Genomic DNA, 20,000 nt, shown 5'->3' with positions numbered 1-20,000 from the left:
GGATTGTTACTACAGCTTTCTTTTCTCATCAAGGGCACGTTCTCTGATTTGCAGCTGTCCCCAATCAGTTCCAAATAAATCGACATACCTGTTCGAACAAGTCGTTGTAGATGGCGGCACATATGGGTTTACAGTGACTGGAGATGTCTTTTTCCTCTGTAGGTTCTTCACGTTGACCTTCGATCACTGAGAGCTTACAACAAAATCAACCCCGGTAAGGTGTAATATAAACAATGTGATAAAAATGCCACACTATGTGGCCGGCTGTATATCTGTCGTGGATTATTTCACAGGCAACACTATTGCTGACTTTGATTCGAGAAAAATTATTTAGAACAATTCCCACCCATCAAACGAGTTTCTCAAGCTTGGGCTTGATTGTCCGGACGGGTCTCCGTCAACAACGACAAATATATATTAGTATATACCACACAAGTGAAAAGTGCTTTCCGTGCATTCTGATTGGCTAGCTCGGAGGTAAATGGCAAGTACTATTCATACGCCAAGTGCTTGGCAAACGGAGAAAAACAAAATGGCTTCCCGTTTGCTTCGGTTACCGAGGAGTAAGTTTTGCCAACTAAAACGCGCCTGATCTTTCAACTTGTGTGGTACACACTAAAACAATTATTCACCTTAGTGTCGTTGAAAGTGGTCGATGTTTACCTAGCCGCGAAGCGGCGAGTTCAAAATCCCAGGCAGCCAGACAGCCGGCATGTCACACAACTACTATTGAAAGTGCAGCTCCAAACACAAGCAATGCTCCTTGTTCAACAACACTTTAACAAGGATTTGCGCTCGGACGCCTTCCGTATCAAAAAAATTCAGATGACTTTGTTTAATAAAGAGGTAAATGACATCGACAGTTTCCTTACCTGATTGGTTCCCACGAAAATGCAGTTTGATTTGAAGCTGAAGTACAAACTTGAAATGAGATGGGGGCCAGGTAACAACGATCGGGCGGGAATAGTTTGCACACAACATAAATCGCGCATGTCCCAAATCTTGATGACCTGAGAAATAAGTAGAGACAACACAGGCCCCAGTTGTTCAAAAGGTGGATAACGCTATCCACCTGATAAATCACTATCCGTTGGATGGCGCAATTGGTTTTGCTATGACTTATATACTGGTTAGTGATTTAGAAACGTGTTATTAATGTGATAAGGCAAAAATAATTTAGTAAAAGTATCCGATAGATTTGCCCTTTTCTGAAGCCTTCAAACATTTTGGGTGCATTGACCTTGCTAAAGTTCCGTCTGTGAATTCACTAAAAGAAAAAGTGTGTGAAGGCGTGAAACTTACCAATTATTTTGATTTCCCTTCTCAGCTAGCGTTGTAGAAATAAAGGACTGTAATTTTAACAATCATGACTTTTCGGGCCAACTAAGTCCGTTTTTACAAAGTCCCAAACATTCGATCAGCTTTTTCTGAAAAGCCAGTATTTTGAATTTTCCAATACTAGGATAAATATTACCGAGTTTCGTGTCTTAAAATGGCCTTTTTTATGCGAGAAAAAGGGGTTTATAGCACCTGAATTGCGCTGAAAACATCGTATTTCGAGAAACCACATTCAAGTCACCCAAGAAAAGAGTACCAGGATATTGAATGTCTTAGAAACATCGTTTATCAGAAAACGGGGTCTTTTCATCCTGCTTTAGTTTCAGACATGGTCTGCTGAACATTACTGAATCGTGCTTACGCAAAAGAGGTGCGTTGGAAAGAGATGCCACGGTTCCTTTTTGTTTAGTTACCTTGTCTTGAGCAGCGCTAATGATTTCTCCTTTGTCGCTGTTCACAATAATATGTGTTACAGCTGAACTGTGTCCTTTCAGAGTCTGAAATAAATAATTCGGTTAGTTAACTGGAAGGCAGTATGGTCTAGGACTGTAAATAGGGCTCTGGATTTTTTAGCAATTTAAATTGCGCTCTAGTCACCAACGGAATGTCTTTTGTGGTTTTCTAATTACTAATTACCTAATTACCCCTCTCTTCAGCTGTGAGGTCTCTCTACCCTATTGTTTTGTTTGCTTTTTCTCTCTTTCAGTACACGTTCCTAAAGCCTTGAGCTTTAATTTCTGTCAATGTAGGTTTTTCTTGATGTAAAATGAAATTTCTTAATCGTTTTTAAGTAGTCGGCCATCTCCGGTCCGACTAAAACAAACAAAAACCTTGTCAACGCATCCAAAAGAGACTAACCGATAAAATGAGGGCTTGTTCGGTTGAATCTACCTTTCCCGTTGATAAAGCAATAGGTAAAACCATTGGTTGAAGGGAAGGGGGTATAGTAACCCAAATGAAACGACTCATGGAGAACGTCACGAAAATATTCATTTTGTATCGCCTTAAACAATCAAATAATACCCACCGATGTGGCTTTTGCTGTGACGTAAGGATTCCATAGCCGAACATAATGATCAACGCCACCAGTCACTATTGGACACAGTGAAAACGATGGATTAGAAAAAGAACTTCTCTGTGCTAGGCAGTTGGAATTATTCAGAACAAATGATTTTTGAGTGTTCTTAATTAATTCTCTGGCAACATTTTGCGTTACGGTTGTGAACATAATGGATTAACCCTACCGATAACATTCCATTCTTTGCAGTAGTCAAATGATGAGATGCCTTTGCGAATGCGAAAGACTGAGTTTCTGTAAAAGAAATTACGCGGTTCAGTTGATTTAATTAACTGTCTATGTTCCACTGCAATTGAATTAGTGGGGAAGGATTACAAGGGAATATATGAACCATTTGAGCTAGTCCACACAAGTCAGTGATAAACAACAGACAGGACGGCCACAAAATCTGGAATTCCATCCCCTACACTTCGCGAATAGTGTTATTATCAGCAAGGGTTATTAGACGGAGTTTACAGTTCATAGTCCTTATCAGAGAAAAAATTGGAAGTCAAACCATTTGCAGATTATATTACAAAGGCAGCACTTTCTCCTCGCTTATTTTAAGAACCCGTGTTGGTCCAGCCGGGCTTCGAACCCGCGACCTCCCGGCACGTGCTCCGATTCTCATCCAACTGAGTTAATCGGTCTGCGTTCAACAAGCAATCAAGGAAATTATTTACAAAGGAACCTGTTGTAGATTACATTTGTGAAGCAAAATTGAATTGTAGACTGCTGTAGCAAGTCAAAGGTGTAAATAAAAGTGGCCTTTCGTGTGTTTCAGATACATTTGAGGTTGCATTTGTCCAGATGCTGTCTATTATTTGGACTGCTAGACATCTTAAGCCTGAGGTCGTAGTCGTATGGCGGCGGTATAGGGGTTTATATGCGGAATAGGCATTCCTTCTCTATTTTCTTTATCACATGTCTCATGCATACTGGGATGACAAAGATTACGCGGCTATGTGTCATTTCATTACACAAAAAAAGTCATTTAGTTTTTTATGCCATCTCCGACACTAGTACTCACGTTTTCTTCCGATCCACATTTCCAAGATACATTGATGTATTGCTTGCTGTAGCGCAAGAGATAAAGGACTGCAAGGATGGGTAATATTTCACTTTACGAACCCAGTCCTCATGAAGACCCTGAAATACAACAGAATAGTTCTAAAACCACAGAATAAGCTTGTGGGTACTAGTTGTTTCTTGAGCGTAGGATATATGCAAATCTTGCCCTGCCCTGCAAACTGAAACACAGCAAAATGACCAAATCTAAGAGTAGGGTTTAGATCGTTACCGGCAATGTTAGCCCCCCACTTCCCCAAAAAAACCGGCCAAAACCAAGTGAAACCCCTCGCATAAAGTTCCCCGTATCAACCCACGTCATTACCAAGGCCACGAAATTAAACCCTGGCCTACCATATCACAGCACAACCTTCAATCGCATGATCAAGCCCCCTGGATCGGACCTATGATATGATGCCGCTAATTGCCATATAGGGAAACAACCTGCGATAAGAGGGTCCCTAGGTCACACCTCCGATGTTAAGCTCTGAATAAATACACTTTCATGTTTGTGGACAACGTGTGTTCACTTCGTGTGGAGTTTTCTTCGGTTGTTCCTGAGACGTGTGTCAACATTGAGAAATTGGTTAGCCCACTGGTTACGACTCAAATAACAGCGAACTAGCACTTAATCAACGTGCACAATGGCTTTAGGTTTGATACTAATGGCAACATACTTATAACGGCAGTAAGGTGTTGTTGACGAGAGTAATAAATTCCAACAGCCGTAAAGTACTCCAGTGCCGCCGGAATCGTGGCTCTATAGTTGCACAAAAAAGGGATTGGCCAGGTTATTGTTATTTGTTATTGTTATTTATTTATTTATTTGTTTGAGCAGGTTGAAGTTTTGGCAGCTATTCAGCTGATGTGGACCTGCTATACCCACCCACCCATATACACACAGAAGACAGCCACAACACCGGGAACTTCATCCCCTACTCTTCTCGAATAGTGTGTGGGTTATTTAACGTCCCACAGGGAACTAATGAACATGGAATTTATTTGTGAGACGGGACCTCCGGCTTATCGTCCTTATCCGAGAAGACTTGAAAGTCTAACCATTTGCGGATGTAACTACAAAGGCCACACTTTCTCCTCAGTTATTTAAAGACCCTGAGTGTTGGTCCGGCCAGAGTCGAACTCACGACCTCCCGCATGGCAGCCCGGTGCTCAACCAACTGAGCCACCGGTGCGCGGTCAAAACGCCTGCTAAACAACTTTATAAGTCATTCAGTTGCATGACTATTTTTTCCCTTTGTTGTCAGTTATCCACTTATAACCAAAGCGTAAGCAAGAGGCAAACAAGTCTTTTCTATGAACGATAATATATAGATTTAGCCAAGCCTAAAAACGGAGCTCCCGGGTAATTTATTCTTACTGCCTGCAGGGTTAGTGAAAATAAAAGGTCTCGAATTGTCCGCGTTTTGATGTTTCCGGTTACTGCTTTAATAATTAAATCATTTTCTTTGCTTTCTTCTGTAGAAAAATTCATTGCCTAACTAGTGAATTCCACGGTAAATTTTACGCTAAAAACCGATAGCGCATGAATCACGAAGCGATGAGTGCGACATCGGTTTTTCCAGTGAAACTAATCTTGCAATTCACCACTTTGGCAATAATTTTTTCTTGAACCGAATGAGTTTTAAAATAAATAAATAGACCCTCCTTGAGGGTACACTGGGTTGCCTGTGGTACGTTCACCGTACAAACATTGTGGGAGATTTTTTCTACGTTCAATTTTATTATTGTACTTTTGGTTGACAAATAAATCGCAAAATCGAAAGTGACATAGCCCAAATTCAGCGGGCGCCGAGATTAAGTTACCGCGGCATGTTTACTCGCCAAACAGTGAAGTGGAGCATCTGTGTCAAATGATGGCAAGATACCGAGTTTTCGTAAGTTTCTTTTTCTGTCAAGTGTTATAAATTTTGATGATAAATGAGCGAATTCAAAACAAAGATCACAATCGCCCAAACTCTGAGTGAGGTTGACCATTGTTTCTGCAAAGTCAAAAATTTACTCTCCAAGAGGAGGTTATTTATCACCAGGTAAAAATAGCAGCTACTTTATTATTCACCGGCGTCACAATTTTTCGCTGATTTTGGGGCTCATTTTCTTGAAACTCAAGCACGCTTCCAACAGACCTGTTTATTTTCGTGAAACCTTTCCTGCTTACAGAGAAATACTAGTCAAGTATCAAGTTTCAACCTTAAGCTCGAAAATTCAATACACAACATGATATTAAAATTCACAAAGGCAGAAAATATCACAGAATCCTTTTCCAGCGAAACATTTTATTGAAACAACATAAGATGCACTAAAACGCCATTCGCGTTGCAATGACTTTCGACGCCATTGCTGGTCAAGGAGACTAACAAACTCACGAGGCAGAATGTATATATTTATATTTAATTAAGTTAGCACAACAGAAAAACGCTAACCTCATTTTGACACGAAAATGCTTTATTATTGCCATAAAAACTATCCAGTTAAACTCGCATATTATAAAACATGATGAATTCATAAAGGCCACCTTTTCCAGAGAACAATTTTTTGAAACAAACAACATATTTGCTCTTAGAGGCGAAAACCTCTTCCTATTTCATTGCGTGCGAGAAGACAAGAAACTCAATCGTGTCAAATTACCATGTACTTCAGGTTCAAACCCTTTCCTGAAGAACCTTTTCCTTGAATAACAAGAAAATGCATTACTATTGCCATAAAAACTATCCAGTTAAGCTCGCATATCATAAAACATGATGAATTCATAAAGGCCACCTTTTCCAGCGAACAATTTTTTGAAACAAACAACATATTTGCTATTAGAGGCAAAAACCCCTTCCTATTTCATTACGTGCGTGAAGAGAAAAAAACTCAATCGTGTCAAATATGCGCAATATTACAACAGACTAAAATTTCAGGATCAAACCGTTTCCATGAAGAACCTTTTCCTTGAATAATGAAGCACAAAATAGACGACAAGCGTTCTTTCAAATAATTCTTGGCTGTCACATTTCCAATTTTTTTCTTACCTGAAGATTGTGCAGAGTTGATTACAGATCCACTTAAGGTGTTCGATTCGTTCTCTGTCTTTGTTGAACCCATAACTTACCAGAGAATTTTCCATTTGGCTTCAGTGTTCTACAGAACTTTCTACATAACAGCACACTTGGTAAAATCTTAGAAATGCAGCTCACTTTGATTTCGGCTCGACGGGCGACAGATTGTTGTCGAAGTCCATTACTCGTCGCTTTTAAGATTCCACCGCATGTCTTGTTCAGTATCCAAATGACTTGCCATTATTGAGCTTCATAAGGGTATATTTTGTTCAAAGATCCACTAAAACGCCATTCGCGTTACATGACTTTCGACGCCATTGCCGGTTAAGTTTATCATTCTACTGTGTCCACCAGAGAAATCTACGCATTTCCACTACCCTCTCTATCCTAAAAAAATACGTGCAGAAGGTTCTATGCACAAAGACACCACTTAGCAGGGGAGTGACAGGCAAGACTTTTACCGACACGGAAAAAAATAAAATAAATAAATAAAATAAAACAAACAAATGAAACGCAGATCCCGACTGGGTTTGCCATACTGGCAACCCAGTAACAAGCACACCCTCAGCGAGCGAATGGAAAAGGAAAAAAAGCCATTTCAAAGTCAACTGTCAACAATAGTCAGCGAATAGGAATCGTGCTAAAATTAGAAGCCATAAAAACAACTTTGTCAGTTCAAGGTCGAAGAAGAGTTTTACTGATGTACTTTATTCCACTTTATCTCTGAAAACAAGATCATTCACATTTTGATGTTTTTCATTGAAACACGCCAGGTTGGCTTGGAACAAGAATCGGCAAACTAAGGCAATGCACCAAGAAAGGGCGAACTGCTCCAACACTTAAATAACGTTTGGGTGCTTTAAACAAACTTCTGAAAACACAACCTAGTGAGATTTCTCCCTAATTTTACGAGAACTCATTGCGAATACGTGTTTATAACATAAGGGCAAAATTTTCTTGTCACTGTCGAGGCACAACGAAAACCAGTTGGGCAAACGGATTAAAAAAAGCACTTGTTCGCTCGCATTTTAGAGGAAAACAAACAAACCGATCAACTCTTTCTTTATGTCCAAAAGAAAACAGATTAATTCCAGTTGACAATAAAAATTCGATTCTCATTCCTGAACAAAGGAAGAACCGATTAAACCAACTTTTAAAAATACGCATCTACTTTAAATAACGCATCCGTAAAAATAACAAACGGTTTAGTGCCCAAGGAAGAATTTGTGTGCTAAGTATGAGCTATTACTGGTATTCTGTTTTGTCATTGTCGTTATCTTTCGCTCTCCTTTCGTTTCTGTTCTAGACATAGCTTCTCCAGGCATCTTGTAACCTTATCAGAGCTTCTAAAGATATGCCAAAAATTGCAATACAGAGAAAAAAACCAGCTCTAGGCAAATTGAAAAATAAACACTCAGCTTTAAGTTTACATCCCGCCGATGCTTGACTTGAATAACTGCGTAGCCACCAGTGGGGACCACAGATATCATGATACGTCAAACTGGATTGAAATCAGCGAAAGATGCAGAAAGAAAACATCTTTCAAACCGTTTTTCACCTGAACACGAAAAGCGTTGACTGTGTAAAATTTGCGCTCATATGTAGTATGGCCGTGTAGCCGCGTCCAGCCACAGAAAGCGCGCGAAAAATGAAGCCTCGCTTATGTTCAGGTGAGTTAACCAGGGTTGAGCCTGCAATCCAATCGAAAACCAGTACCTGGGCAGCGGTCAACTTTAAAAAAAAAACAGCTGACCTCGGTGAGCTCTAAGCTTTAATCCGCGATATGGGCACGTGATACTGGTCAGCGGAAACCTTGTTTTGACAGGTGTCAATTAATCAAAAGATGGATGTCCAATATCAAAGATGTATGCTGTAAACTAGCATGATACTCATAAAAATTCTTTGACTTGGGCCATTTTAGTTTCAATAGGAATAAAACGCAAACAGCGGTTACAAACATTTTGCTTGAAATGCATAACTTTTATAAACTTAACGTTTCGTATGTTACAACATACATCATCAGAAGTGATTATTATTCAGTTACAGATAAATTTAAATTCAAAAACACAACTGTACAGACTGGGAACTAACGAAATTGATTGACATAAAACGACAAGAATATGCTAATAATAGAAATAAAGTTTCTCACTGTCAACGTTTTCATTTAAGGTTGGCTTTAGATCGCGGATCAACAGAGACTCTTTAATTTTACAATGCATGTCTGATCGACCAGTTGCTAATATTTCAAAATGATCCCACTTAATTCTATGGTTGGTTAAGAAAACATGATCAGCAATTGCAGATTTGTGACAATTTGTAGGTAGGGCTTAAAAATGTTCTGTTTTTCTGTCACGTAATCGGCGTTTCGTTTTCCCTATGCAGAAATCATTGCAATCCCAGCAGTTTGCTCTGTACACCACTTTTGACCTGAAGGAAGGAGCTAGTCTATCTTTGTAAGGGAAAAGACTTGATTCTTCGGGTGTTCTGAAAAACTATTGTGACGTTGAAAATACCATAGCATTTGTTTATACAAGACTGTTTTGTGAGGTGTTTGCTGTGATAACCTAAGAAAGGTAGAACTATAAGAACTTCTTTTTTCTTAACTGTTTGTACAGGAAATTTTGGCTTATTTTGATGTTCCTCAATGACATCATTCATATGATATTTAAAAGTTCCCATAGGGTAGCCATTAAGTAACAAAATCCTCTTGAGGTCATCTAGGGCAAACTGTAACAATCGGGGTGACGAACAAATTCTAATGCAGCGATAAGCCAAAGTGCGGACTAACTAATAATCACTTCTGATGATGTATGTTGTAACATACGAAACGTTAAGTTTATAAAAGTTATACATTTCAAGCAAATGTTTGTAACCGCTGTTTGCGTTTTATTCCTTTAGCATGATACTGGTCACATTGGCATACATGGAGGGGTGGACGTACAGACGGACGGACGTACGTGTATGTACGGACGGTTGATGACGTCATGGCTAAAAAACCAAGATTTCTCACATCGATGGGTTACCATATTTTCTTAACAATGGAGCTCCGCGCGCGCGCCTTCGGCGCGTGCCAGCTCCGCTCATTGCGTCTTTATTTTAATTGGATACGCTTTGATACCAAGATTATGCCACGGTCGACGTCAAAGTTACTAGTATTTGTTATTGATAGGTTCGAAGGCGAGAAGCTCAGAACTCTTGTGTCCAGAAAAAGATTTCAAACGGCAAGAGTTCAAAATTAAATCACTTGGAGTTTGGCTTTCAATAGAGCCTGAACTAACTATGATTCTGAATTTCGAAGAAAAAACCGAAAAAGGTCCAGGACGTACTTAAAAACAGGTAGTATCGAAGATTAAGCCTACTTGGAAAAATCACTATATTAAAAAGCCAAGTCGCCTCTAGCTGGTTAATGTCTTTTCTCCTTTGCAAAGAAACCACCAAGCTATCAAAATTTGAACGAAGCTTTCTATCATTTCCTATGGGACGGGAAACCCGATAAGATTAAAAGAAACATTATAATTAACGAGTACAGGAATGGTGGGCTTAAAATGATTGATCTTTTCTCATTCAATAAATCTTTAAAAACTATCTGGATCAAAAAATATCTTGATAAAACAAACATGGGAAAACTCTTTTTTGACCTAGAACTCGGCAAATACGGGGGGGGGGGGGTGGGAAGGGAAGGAAGCTGTGTTTTTGGGTAATCTAGATAAAAAAGACACGAAAAACCACTTCCAAACTTCTGATATATTTGTTGAACGAAATACTGCTGATTTGGGCCGAGGTAAATTTTAACAACAACATCTCTTCCTTACAGCATTATAAAACACAGCGTCTTTGGAATAATTCTTTGATAAGAATTGACCGCAAACCTGTATATTTTCGAGAATGGCTGGCAAAAGGAATTTTGGCAGTCAAGTCTCTTATAAAAGAGGAGACCTGTTTTCTCTCTTATACAGAGTTTTTAAACAAAAGTTGCCCACTTGCTTTTAGTGGGATTAATGCAACGTTTAAGACAATAAGGAAGAGATTCAAGGAAAATACCGATAGTCTGGAGACTTTCGAGGTTGAATCTTTCACTAAAGCTTTCCAAAAAACGAAGAAACCAGCAATTTATAAACGTATAGAATCTCGTTGCAACAAAGAGTGAAAAACCGACAGCATCCCAAACAAAATGGTACAGAGATTGCGACCTTGATGAGGAAGAAATGGACTGGAAAAAAACATTTCAGCTCGCAAGAACATGCACAAAAAGTACCAAAATTATTATTTTCCAACTTAAATTTCTCCATAGACGTCTGTCTACAAACTCCTTTTTATATAAGATTGCTGTTAAAGATAATGATCTTTGCACCTTTTGCAAGGAAGAAAAGACACTTTGCTTCACCTTTTCTGGCAATGCAAAGAGACCTCTCATTTCTGGGGAACCTTTTTTCATGGCTGCAATTATGCTCTTTAATTCAGAAGGGAAATCATCTTGCCATGACCACTGCTTTGGGACTGAAACCAGATAGTTCAAATACAAAACTGCAAATCAACTTCTGTCTCATGAGCAGATTTTATACTTGGAAGTGTAAGTTTAGAGATGAAATTCCCAACCTTCCACAATTTTTGCGCCTTTTGAAAAAAAAGCTTATGAAATCGAAACAAATGAGCTCAACCTTCAAAAAATGGAAACCTCTCCTTGGCCACTTTTAAGAATAAAGAGAGCAAAAATTTGCAAAACTCAAATCGCGTGACCTTGTAAGGGATATTACCAACATGGTGACCTATTTATGCTTGTCCAAATATGTAATTAGATTTTGCTGTGTATTTCAATAATAATATGTAATAGTGTGCAATAAAAACAGATAATTGTAAACAACGTAAGAAGCGTATGTTAATATGGCATATCAATGTAATTCAACCTTTTAATTAACTCAAAGCTGCAAGTAGTGTACTGTAAATTTGTTGTATGTAACGCTTAGATTGTATTTCAGCATGTAGATTGTAATGTGTAGTTTCGTTGTTTAATTTAAATTAATTAATTATAAATATATAAAAATATACATGTAAAAAAAGTTACTAGTATTTAGGAAGTTCTTTTAAGGACTATTGAAATCAGAACGGTTTTGTGCTTACCTTGAACTGAAAAAGCTTAATATGAGAATGCTTTCCTTGTTGTAGCTCCGACAAAGTAACCCGTCTGAAGGAGACTGAAACACATACGATGAAAGGCAACTATGATTTGGACTTAAGGGTGACATATCTTGATAAAGTAAGGGAAGGACGTTTGTTGGTGAATGACCACTGACATTTCGATAACCTCAACGAAAGTCATTATCTTGGGGCGCTTTCCTTTTGTCAGAACTGGCCGGTCAGATAATTATTTGCAAAGAAAATGCAACAATTTGAGGGAACACTTGCATCATAATCCTTCGCATTCTTCTGGAGGAGTATATATCATCTCCGAAGTGTGTTAATTTGAATTCGTTGTAGAGTTAGTCCTTCCAAATGCCCGGTCTGACCGGTCAGTTCTGTCAAATGGAAAGCGCCCTTGGTTAACTTGACTCTGACTTGATTCTGAAGTCAGTGACTTCAGGTTATTGGATTGTCCTCCAGACGATCAACCTTCATTAAGTCATAGTGTTATCGGAATTTCACCATTGACATTGAACGGAAATCGAAACTGACGAGCTTTCCATTTCACGTGCGTTTACTTTGTCATATTTATATGTAAGTGCCTTCACTACTATAAAATTGAAGGAGAGTAAAGATAAAACCTTGCTGTACTTTACGAGTTGTTGTCAATCGCTCCTAAACGTTCGAGCTAGAACTACTGCACCAGTTTTAATTCTGAAACACCTCCGCATAAAACTTCAGATGTTACACGCTTAGATTCTGGATGATCATATCGAATTAAAATATTAGACATACGGTTTTATGCCCTTAGTTTAGCATCGAGAAAAAAAGAGGGAGTCCGCTTGGTCACAGATCCAAAAGAACATTTTTTTCAGTTTTAAATCGGCAGTCACTTTAATCCACCTCTCATTTGGATAATTTATACAATGACAATAAATTTGACCTATGAGTTTTGATCTGTGAACAAAAATGCCATCACCAAAGACCTCTACCAACAGAAATTGGCCAAAGTAAAGGCTTTCTGTAGTCTCTTGCTTGTTAATTATTTCCCGAAAAAGTAATTGCCTGTGTTAAATTTTTCTTTTAATCATAAAAATTACAATTTCCTCGACGGTGATTGGTTTAAAAAACTCCTATTTTCCACTAATTCACTCGCCAAGTTGTTATCGGACAGTTCAATAACTAAAGCCAATCACATTAATACTTGTAGTTTAAATCAACCAATCACAACCATGGTTTTGATCACCATAGAAACCCTAATTGGGGCTTTCTTTCAGAGCGACATCAAACAATTTGCGCCTCCTTTGTCAGTATTTAAATGCAAATTTTCCCTTGCTGTCATAACCTGGCTCTTCTTCTTTTCTCGGAAATTGTGTTACTTATGATTAATTGGTAAGAGGAATTTGTGTCGTCCAATTTGGTCTGTAAAATCATACTCGTGATAAACAAATCGGACTCCCGCGCATTTTATTATGACTAGCAGGACGCGAAATTGGGCCTTCCTGTTCGCCAATGCGACTAAAGGTCGGCACACACGAGGGGACTAGTCCCTGCGACTAGTCCCTGCAAATAGTCCCTGCAGCTAGTCCCCTGAAGAGTTTACACGAGGGGACTGGTCGCAGGGTGGTCCCTAGTACTGGTTGTCCCTAGTAATGTTTACACGCGGAGACCAATTGCACAGGAAAGTAGCAAGAACTGGGGTCAAATGGTATCATTCTTTCACTTTGCAGCTTTCTTAAGAAACCAAAATTATTATTAAAAATAGCAATGCAGCATTACAATAAATAAGCTCAGTACAAACCGCACATTGTTCAGCGAAATAATTCAGTGTTTGAATTGTTTCCAATTCAGTTTGGATGTGAGCGGAAAATAAGTTGAAGCGCTTTGATATCGATCAGATGCAGTCAATATAGAAGGGGGGGAAATTCGATCAAGATTTCCAGTACTCATTTACATTATTTCAAAACTGGTTTAATCGTCTTCCTCGCGATCCACCATCTTGAAACAGAGTTCGTAAGGAATTGTGGGAGCTTGTGGTTGATCTGTGATTGGTTCATTTTAATTTGGTCGCAGGGACTTGTCCCACGAACATTTCACAAGAGGCATTTTGAGGAACAAGTCGCAGGCACTTGTTCCAATAATTCAAACCAGTTTGAGTTCGTGGGACTAGTCGCAGGGACCAAATCTTGGTCCCTGGAATAGATTTTGTGGCAAAAACGGCTAGTTCACACAACGGGACTTGTCCCCGCGACTCGTTGCAGGGACTAGTCGCAGGGACTAGTCCCCTCGTGTGTGCCGACCTTAGAAATTGAGTACTGGCGACCAGAATTTCACAACTGGTCGCCAGTGGGCGACCTACTATTAAGTTCAGAGCCGTTTGCCAACAAGTGTCTTACTTTTTATCCTGCCGATGTTTTTGAAATAAAAATGAAAGGAGTTTTCCCGTTAACTACCTCCATAACGTCACAAGTCGGCACGTTTTTTTATTTTGGCGGTTGCTCATAAAATACGTATTGCGGGCGAAAAAACAACGACTCAATAAAGAGATTCAGGGGACTGGTGTGAGGAATGTAGCAAGGTAACAACATGGTGGCTCGTGTGCGACAGAACGTGACTGGTGTTTCCGTGGCTAAAATTTTCAACAAACTAAGGGACAGATGGATTTCCTTATTAAAATAATGCTTGACACATACACAAGACCGCGCGGTCGTTGCTTTTTGGTATCCAAAAAAAAGTTCGTAACGTGTTTTTTCAGGCGAAAATTTTTGGCGACCGCAATTTGCCATCTGGCCACTGATAATTTTTATCTAGTCGCCGGTTGGAGCCCATATAAAAGAGTTATTTTCGGACCCTGACTCCAGTGATTACAGACCGAATTGGACTCCACTCAATCCAATTACCATTACGAATTGAACTCCACTTATAGTGCTATTACCATTATTAATCGAAAAGAAACACGAAAGTCTTTTATTAACTGACAAAATGGAAAAAGAAGTATCTCTTTATACTTATCAAATACTCTTACTCAGTGTTCAAGTTTATGATTTTTACCTGATGGAATCTGCTGTCCAATGTTAAGATCAATCAAAGATCCTGTCGTTGCAGAGAACTTTAAACAATATACAGATCCTCCAGAATCGCCAAATAGCAGAGTTCCTTCATTCAACTTAGCGGAACAGTACCTGCGTCATTTCGTTTTGAAAAAAGTTAAGGCTTTAGATGCAAGGATAACGTTAAGGAAAACAAAACGTCTTAAGGTGGCTAAAACCAGTTTTTCAAGAGACCTTGTTAAAAGAAGAAAATTTGGTTTTATCAAACATGTTGATAAAGGTCGAATTACCACCGTGAATGATTTGGAAAGCTGACGTTTCGAGCGTTAGCCCTTCGTCAGAGCGAATCGAGGAATTGTGGGTGTTGTTGGTTTTTATGTGGGTATGTGGGTGTGGAGAAGCTTTGCCATTGATGGAAATATTGTAACATGAATTTGTGAATAAATTAATGGAATGAGAGGCGTTCATTGGTTCCGTGAGGATAGAGTTTACCTTGTTGAAAGATGAATTTTTGGTCCAGATTCTTGCGGCTTTCTGTAAGGATAGGCCGCAAATTGTCATGTTGTGGTGGGAGTGATTACGAAGATTAAAATGGTGCGCAAATGGTTTTGATGCATCTGTGTCGTTTTTTTCTACATTTCGTAGGTGTTCGCGAGAGAGGTCCGCTAACCTTCTTCCTGTTTCGCCAAGGTAGGCCTTTGTACATAGTGTGCCGGTTATGCAATAGATGAAATTTGCGGAGATGCATGAAAAGTGGTGAGTAATTTTTACGGATCAATTTGGTCCTGAGATCTTAACCATGTCAGAAATAAAAGGACAAGTTTTGCATCGTGTGCGTGTACATTTGAACGTTCCCGGTTGGTTGTCAGATTTGAATGCGCTCCTAACTAGAAAGTTACCTATGTTGTCGTCGCGTTTGAATGAAATAAGTGGTGGTATATGAAATATGTGTTTAGTTTGCGGAGAATTTTGAAGTTCTTGAGAATGACATTTTTGACTGCAAGGTTTTGTGGATGGTAGGTGAGGGTGAATGGAATTCTGTTGGTTTCTTTGTTCTGTGACGTTTGTACGGTAGTTTCTCGGTCTCGGTTGCCTGTGGTGACAGCGGACAACACGTTTGATAAAACCAAATTTTCCTGTTTCATTCTCCCACCGAGACAACACCACAGTTTCTTTATAAACTCGAAACAAGCGTCATGCCAAGCGTCGACTCCGTCAACTCCGTTGGCTCGGTCATATACGTCGCATGGAGGACGGCCGTATACCAAATTACCTCTGGCTTCAGGATGCCGCCCAATAGGTCGGCCAGCACTTCGTTTCAAAGATGTCTAGAAGCATAACCTGAAACTTACAGGCATTGACACAGAAAGCTGGGAGACGCTTGCACTTGATCGCGATGACTGGCGCCACGCTGTCAGTAGTGGGGTCAAGAGGGGCGAAGAGAAGAGGATCTTATAGCTGAAGGAAAGGAGACAAAGGAGGAAAGCGAGGCAGGACAACGCAGCGGACACCCTGCACTCTGAACTTGTATGTGTCCGCTGCGGCAGAGACTGCCATGCAAGGATCGGGCTGCTGAGCCATGTTATAGCCTTTTTCGCTTAGTTTCGTGACTCTAGGACTTCGAATTCTGTCACGCGGACTGTCACGTTTTTGAACATGTGATTTTGTGTATGATTATTATATTTCGGGCGTTTTGGAACTCCGCATGTATTTAGCTGGATTTTTCAGATATTCGTTGGAATTTGAGGTCCATTAAAAGAGAAGACAAAAAATCTATCACAAGCCATTCCCAATGACTACATTGTCTCTCTCGAGAGAAGGATGCCTACAATTATTAGAAGGATTGACACTACAACACTTTATCACGTAACAGCAATGTTATAGTACCATGTGAAACATCAATTATTGCTGAACAAGATGCAGTCATTTTTGTGACGTAATAAATTACCATGGCAACAGGAAAGCCTTGCAAAAACACCCTATATTTTGGTTTTAGTTGCTCATATCTGAAAATGATCTCGGTGACCCGCCCAATTTGTTATTGCACAAAAGTGATCAGCAGGCCAAGATGACACTCTCTGCAAAGTTTTCAAAACATTCTGTGAAGCGGATGGGTAACACATTATATATGGAGTCCGTCCACTTCCCCTGCGTTACTAGACTAACGGGATCTAACCTGACACAATATACCGCCATCCCGTGTGCGATTCGGCATTGATATTTGAGTTTCATATCATTTTTTCTTGGAAGTGTAAACAAAGTTACACTTCATGTAATTTTGCTAATTGATGTTTTGATTTAGGCTGAACCTTTCTGCACACAAACTTTTATGGCCGGTGACGATAAATTATCTATACATAGAGATTACTTCATGGAAAATGCGCTCGTACGATTTTTATTCACGATTTGAGTAGTATCAGAAAACGCACTCGTTCGCTGTGCTCACTCGTTCGTTTTCTGACACGAAACAACGAGTGAATAAAAATCGTACAAAGCATTTTCCATGCTGTAATGTGATTATTTCATAGGTACTGAGGCTTTTTTCGGAGTAGTGGTTGATTGACAAATTTATTTCGCACAAATGGAGTGGGGCGATGAAAGCAATAAAGCCTAGTTCCCACTAGCGACATAACGATCATAATCATAATCATAAGCACGAACATAACGCTGTTATGTCGCTTATGTCTTGGTGGGAACGTCCAGAAACATAATCATAGGCTCCCTTATGATCAACCTAATCATAATCGTAAAAAAATGATCGACCATTTTCTTATGATTATGATTATGGCTTTGACTATGACTATGTCATAACGACATAATGAGAAACATAATGACGCAACGGGGTCATTGTGTTTTGGCCAATTAAAGTCTAGGACCACTTTCGGGTCGGTTCATTTTCAAGATGGCAGGCAGCTTCGAGGAAAAGCTTTACGTTTTTAGAGCGGCCGTCCCCACTAGAACATAAGAAGCTTATGTTTATGTTTATGATTATGATTATGCTCATGATCCTTATGTCGCCAGTGGGAACTAAGCTTAAACAATGCTTTAAAATGGCGAAACCGACAATTAATTAAATAAAATTTACAACACTTACTGTGATTCAGATATTCCAAAGTAGTCCAACGTGGAGAGTATTTTTAGTTCAGCTACACGGGCTTTGGGTTTATTTTCCTTTCGTAGCTTCTTTGCTTGTTTTTGTTTGGACTAAAGAACCACTCTGGTTTTCTCAAATCTGTCAAATACCAGGTCGTTTGTTATGCTTGCGGAATAGCCCTTTTTCTTCAGTCGTCTTTCCAAGCTAGCCACTACACTTCGAAGGAAAGTCGGCTCGTATTCATTGACGTCTTTAGTGCGAACGGAGATGATAAATTGGTTGATGTATTCAGTATTCATTCAGCTCAACCGCTGGAAGAACTTCCATTTTCCTGTCTTCGACCTTCGTTTTCAAAATTCGTTCAAGCAATCGTACACCTCATTCAGTTTTATGAGCGGCATTTCTGTTTTCTTTTTCTAAAATAAATTCCTCAACTGAGCAAACAAAAGCAAACCTTCCTTCGGCCATTTTTCAAAGCGCGCGGTTTTTGTGCAACAGCTTTCAGATGACGTTCCATTCGATACGTTCATTCATCGCTATTGAAATTTCGTCGTTCGCGTTGCTGATTGGACGAACGATATTTCTTCACAGTGAAATTTTGTCATTCGTGTTCCTCATTGGCTACATTTAGAATCAGTACCAATTCACTATGATTTTCGTGGATAAATCTCAGTAACTATGAAATAAATATTGGCTTGAAATGTTCACATGGAAAATTCCCAGCATTCGTACAAAGATCCAAGCTGGAAAGTTCGAGATCTTGGCAAACTGTACAAGCTTGGCAATTCTAGATCTGGAAATCGTGCAAGCCAGCCAGTCAACCGAGCCGAAGTTTCATCGCCGAACAGTCATTAGGAGTCGATACTTTTGGAGTATGGAATAATGTTACTTACTTATCTCTTTCATGTATTTACTCCTTTAAGCTCGTCGAAACCCGTGGACAATAGAACCACTAACTGGATAAAATGTAATCATCATAATATTTTCCCTTACCAGTAATCCATAGTCAGCACACAATAATCCAGGCTACAGATCACTAACTGTTTGTCAAAACTGTTCGCTGAGCAGTCATAAAATGCTACAATTGAAAATAAGACCAAACATTTGCGTGGGTTTAAGTAGGGAGCAGCGATGGCGCAGTGGTGACGGCACTCGCCTCACCACAATGTGGCCCGGGTTTGATTCCCAGAAGGTACGTCATATCTAGGTTGAGTTTGTTGGTTCTCAACATTACTTCGAGAGGTTTTTCTCCTGGTACGCCTGTTTTTCCTTCTCCTCAAAAACCAACCTTTGATTTGATTTGATTTGATTCGTGTACAGTTCCCCCGATAAGTAGCTCTTCAACGCGAAATACACTTGACTCTTACATAAATAAATAAAGTTCATTAAAACCATAGTTTTTCAATAGCTTCTGAAAACTGCCACAAATTTCTCGCCACTTAGAAGAAATTTAGCCTAGTCTAAGCGATAAGCGGGTTCTCTATCGATTTTTGTTGAAAAATCGCTTATTATTCCTTTTCCCTATCTTTGAAAGAAGATCAAAGAAGACTCTGCTCCAAAGTGAAATGTAAAGCATGAAAGCGGGCTAAAATGCACCAAAGCACCGTACCAATGCTAAGAATGGTGATAAATCAAGCTGGAATACATACCAATCTCTCTGTCTGCTGATGACAAAGCAAACTTCTTGGCATTCGGTAACACCACACAATCTGTGATCCATACATTCTTGCTGGCCTTTCCTTCATTACCCAACTGAAAAGTGCAACATTATCATTCTGGTTATATGGAGGAATATTTATATCCAGGAGTTATTTCTTATTTTAAAGCGTCTGCAGATAGGTGTTGAGGGGGGAGTCTCGCTTTCAAATGCTAAAAGGAAATTCAATCCTTAGTCCCTCAGGTAAACAGAGCAAACAGATTTACCTCTAAACAGATGTATTGTCTTAGCTACTTGAGTCAAGACAGCAAAATGGATTGTTCTAACCATTAACCATTTTTATACTAAAGGCGCAAAAGTTCGTCCAAGCGAATCATGCCACTGTTACTTCAATCTCTGATATATAAACGGGACGAGCTACACAAGATGCATAATCCGTCTGGACGAACATTGCGCTCACGTTTCCGGTGCCTCTATTCAGTTCGTTTAGTATAAAGACAAACACAAGGCGTACTATCCTCTTTTGAACATATCTCTTCAATTGGTCCAATTCTTGCAA

At 39.4% G+C, this 20,000-nt stretch overlaps 1 protein-coding gene across 1 annotated transcript in view; it reads right to left on the bottom strand.

Moving 5' to 3' along the window:
- LOC138001424 (cilia- and flagella-associated protein 337-like) overlaps positions 1-20,000 on the bottom strand; it is a 49,892-nt gene that overhangs the window by 16,040 nt on the left and 13,852 nt on the right. The window contains exons 9-18 of the mRNA XM_068848052.1: positions 19,434-19,536; positions 18,778-18,862; positions 14,692-14,822; positions 11,641-11,714; positions 3,426-3,544; positions 2,583-2,650; positions 2,366-2,430; positions 1,752-1,835; positions 873-1,010; positions 89-193 (exon numbers count right to left, since the gene is read on the bottom strand). Coding sequence (XP_068704153.1) covers positions 89-193; positions 873-1,010; positions 1,752-1,835; positions 2,366-2,430; positions 2,583-2,650; positions 3,426-3,544; positions 11,641-11,714; positions 14,692-14,822; positions 18,778-18,862; positions 19,434-19,536 — 972 coding nt within the window. The remainder of the gene's footprint in view (positions 1-88; positions 194-872; positions 1,011-1,751; positions 1,836-2,365; positions 2,431-2,582; positions 2,651-3,425; positions 3,545-11,640; positions 11,715-14,691; positions 14,823-18,777; positions 18,863-19,433; positions 19,537-20,000) is intronic.

This window comes from Montipora foliosa, chromosome 4 (genome assembly GCF_036669935.1).
Source record: "Montipora foliosa isolate CH-2021 chromosome 4, ASM3666993v2, whole genome shotgun sequence".
Lineage (NCBI taxonomy): Eukaryota > Metazoa > Cnidaria > Anthozoa > Scleractinia > Acroporidae > Montipora > Montipora foliosa.
Note: the sequence above shows the minus strand (reverse complement) of the source record. Positions and strands in the feature narration are given on the sequence as shown.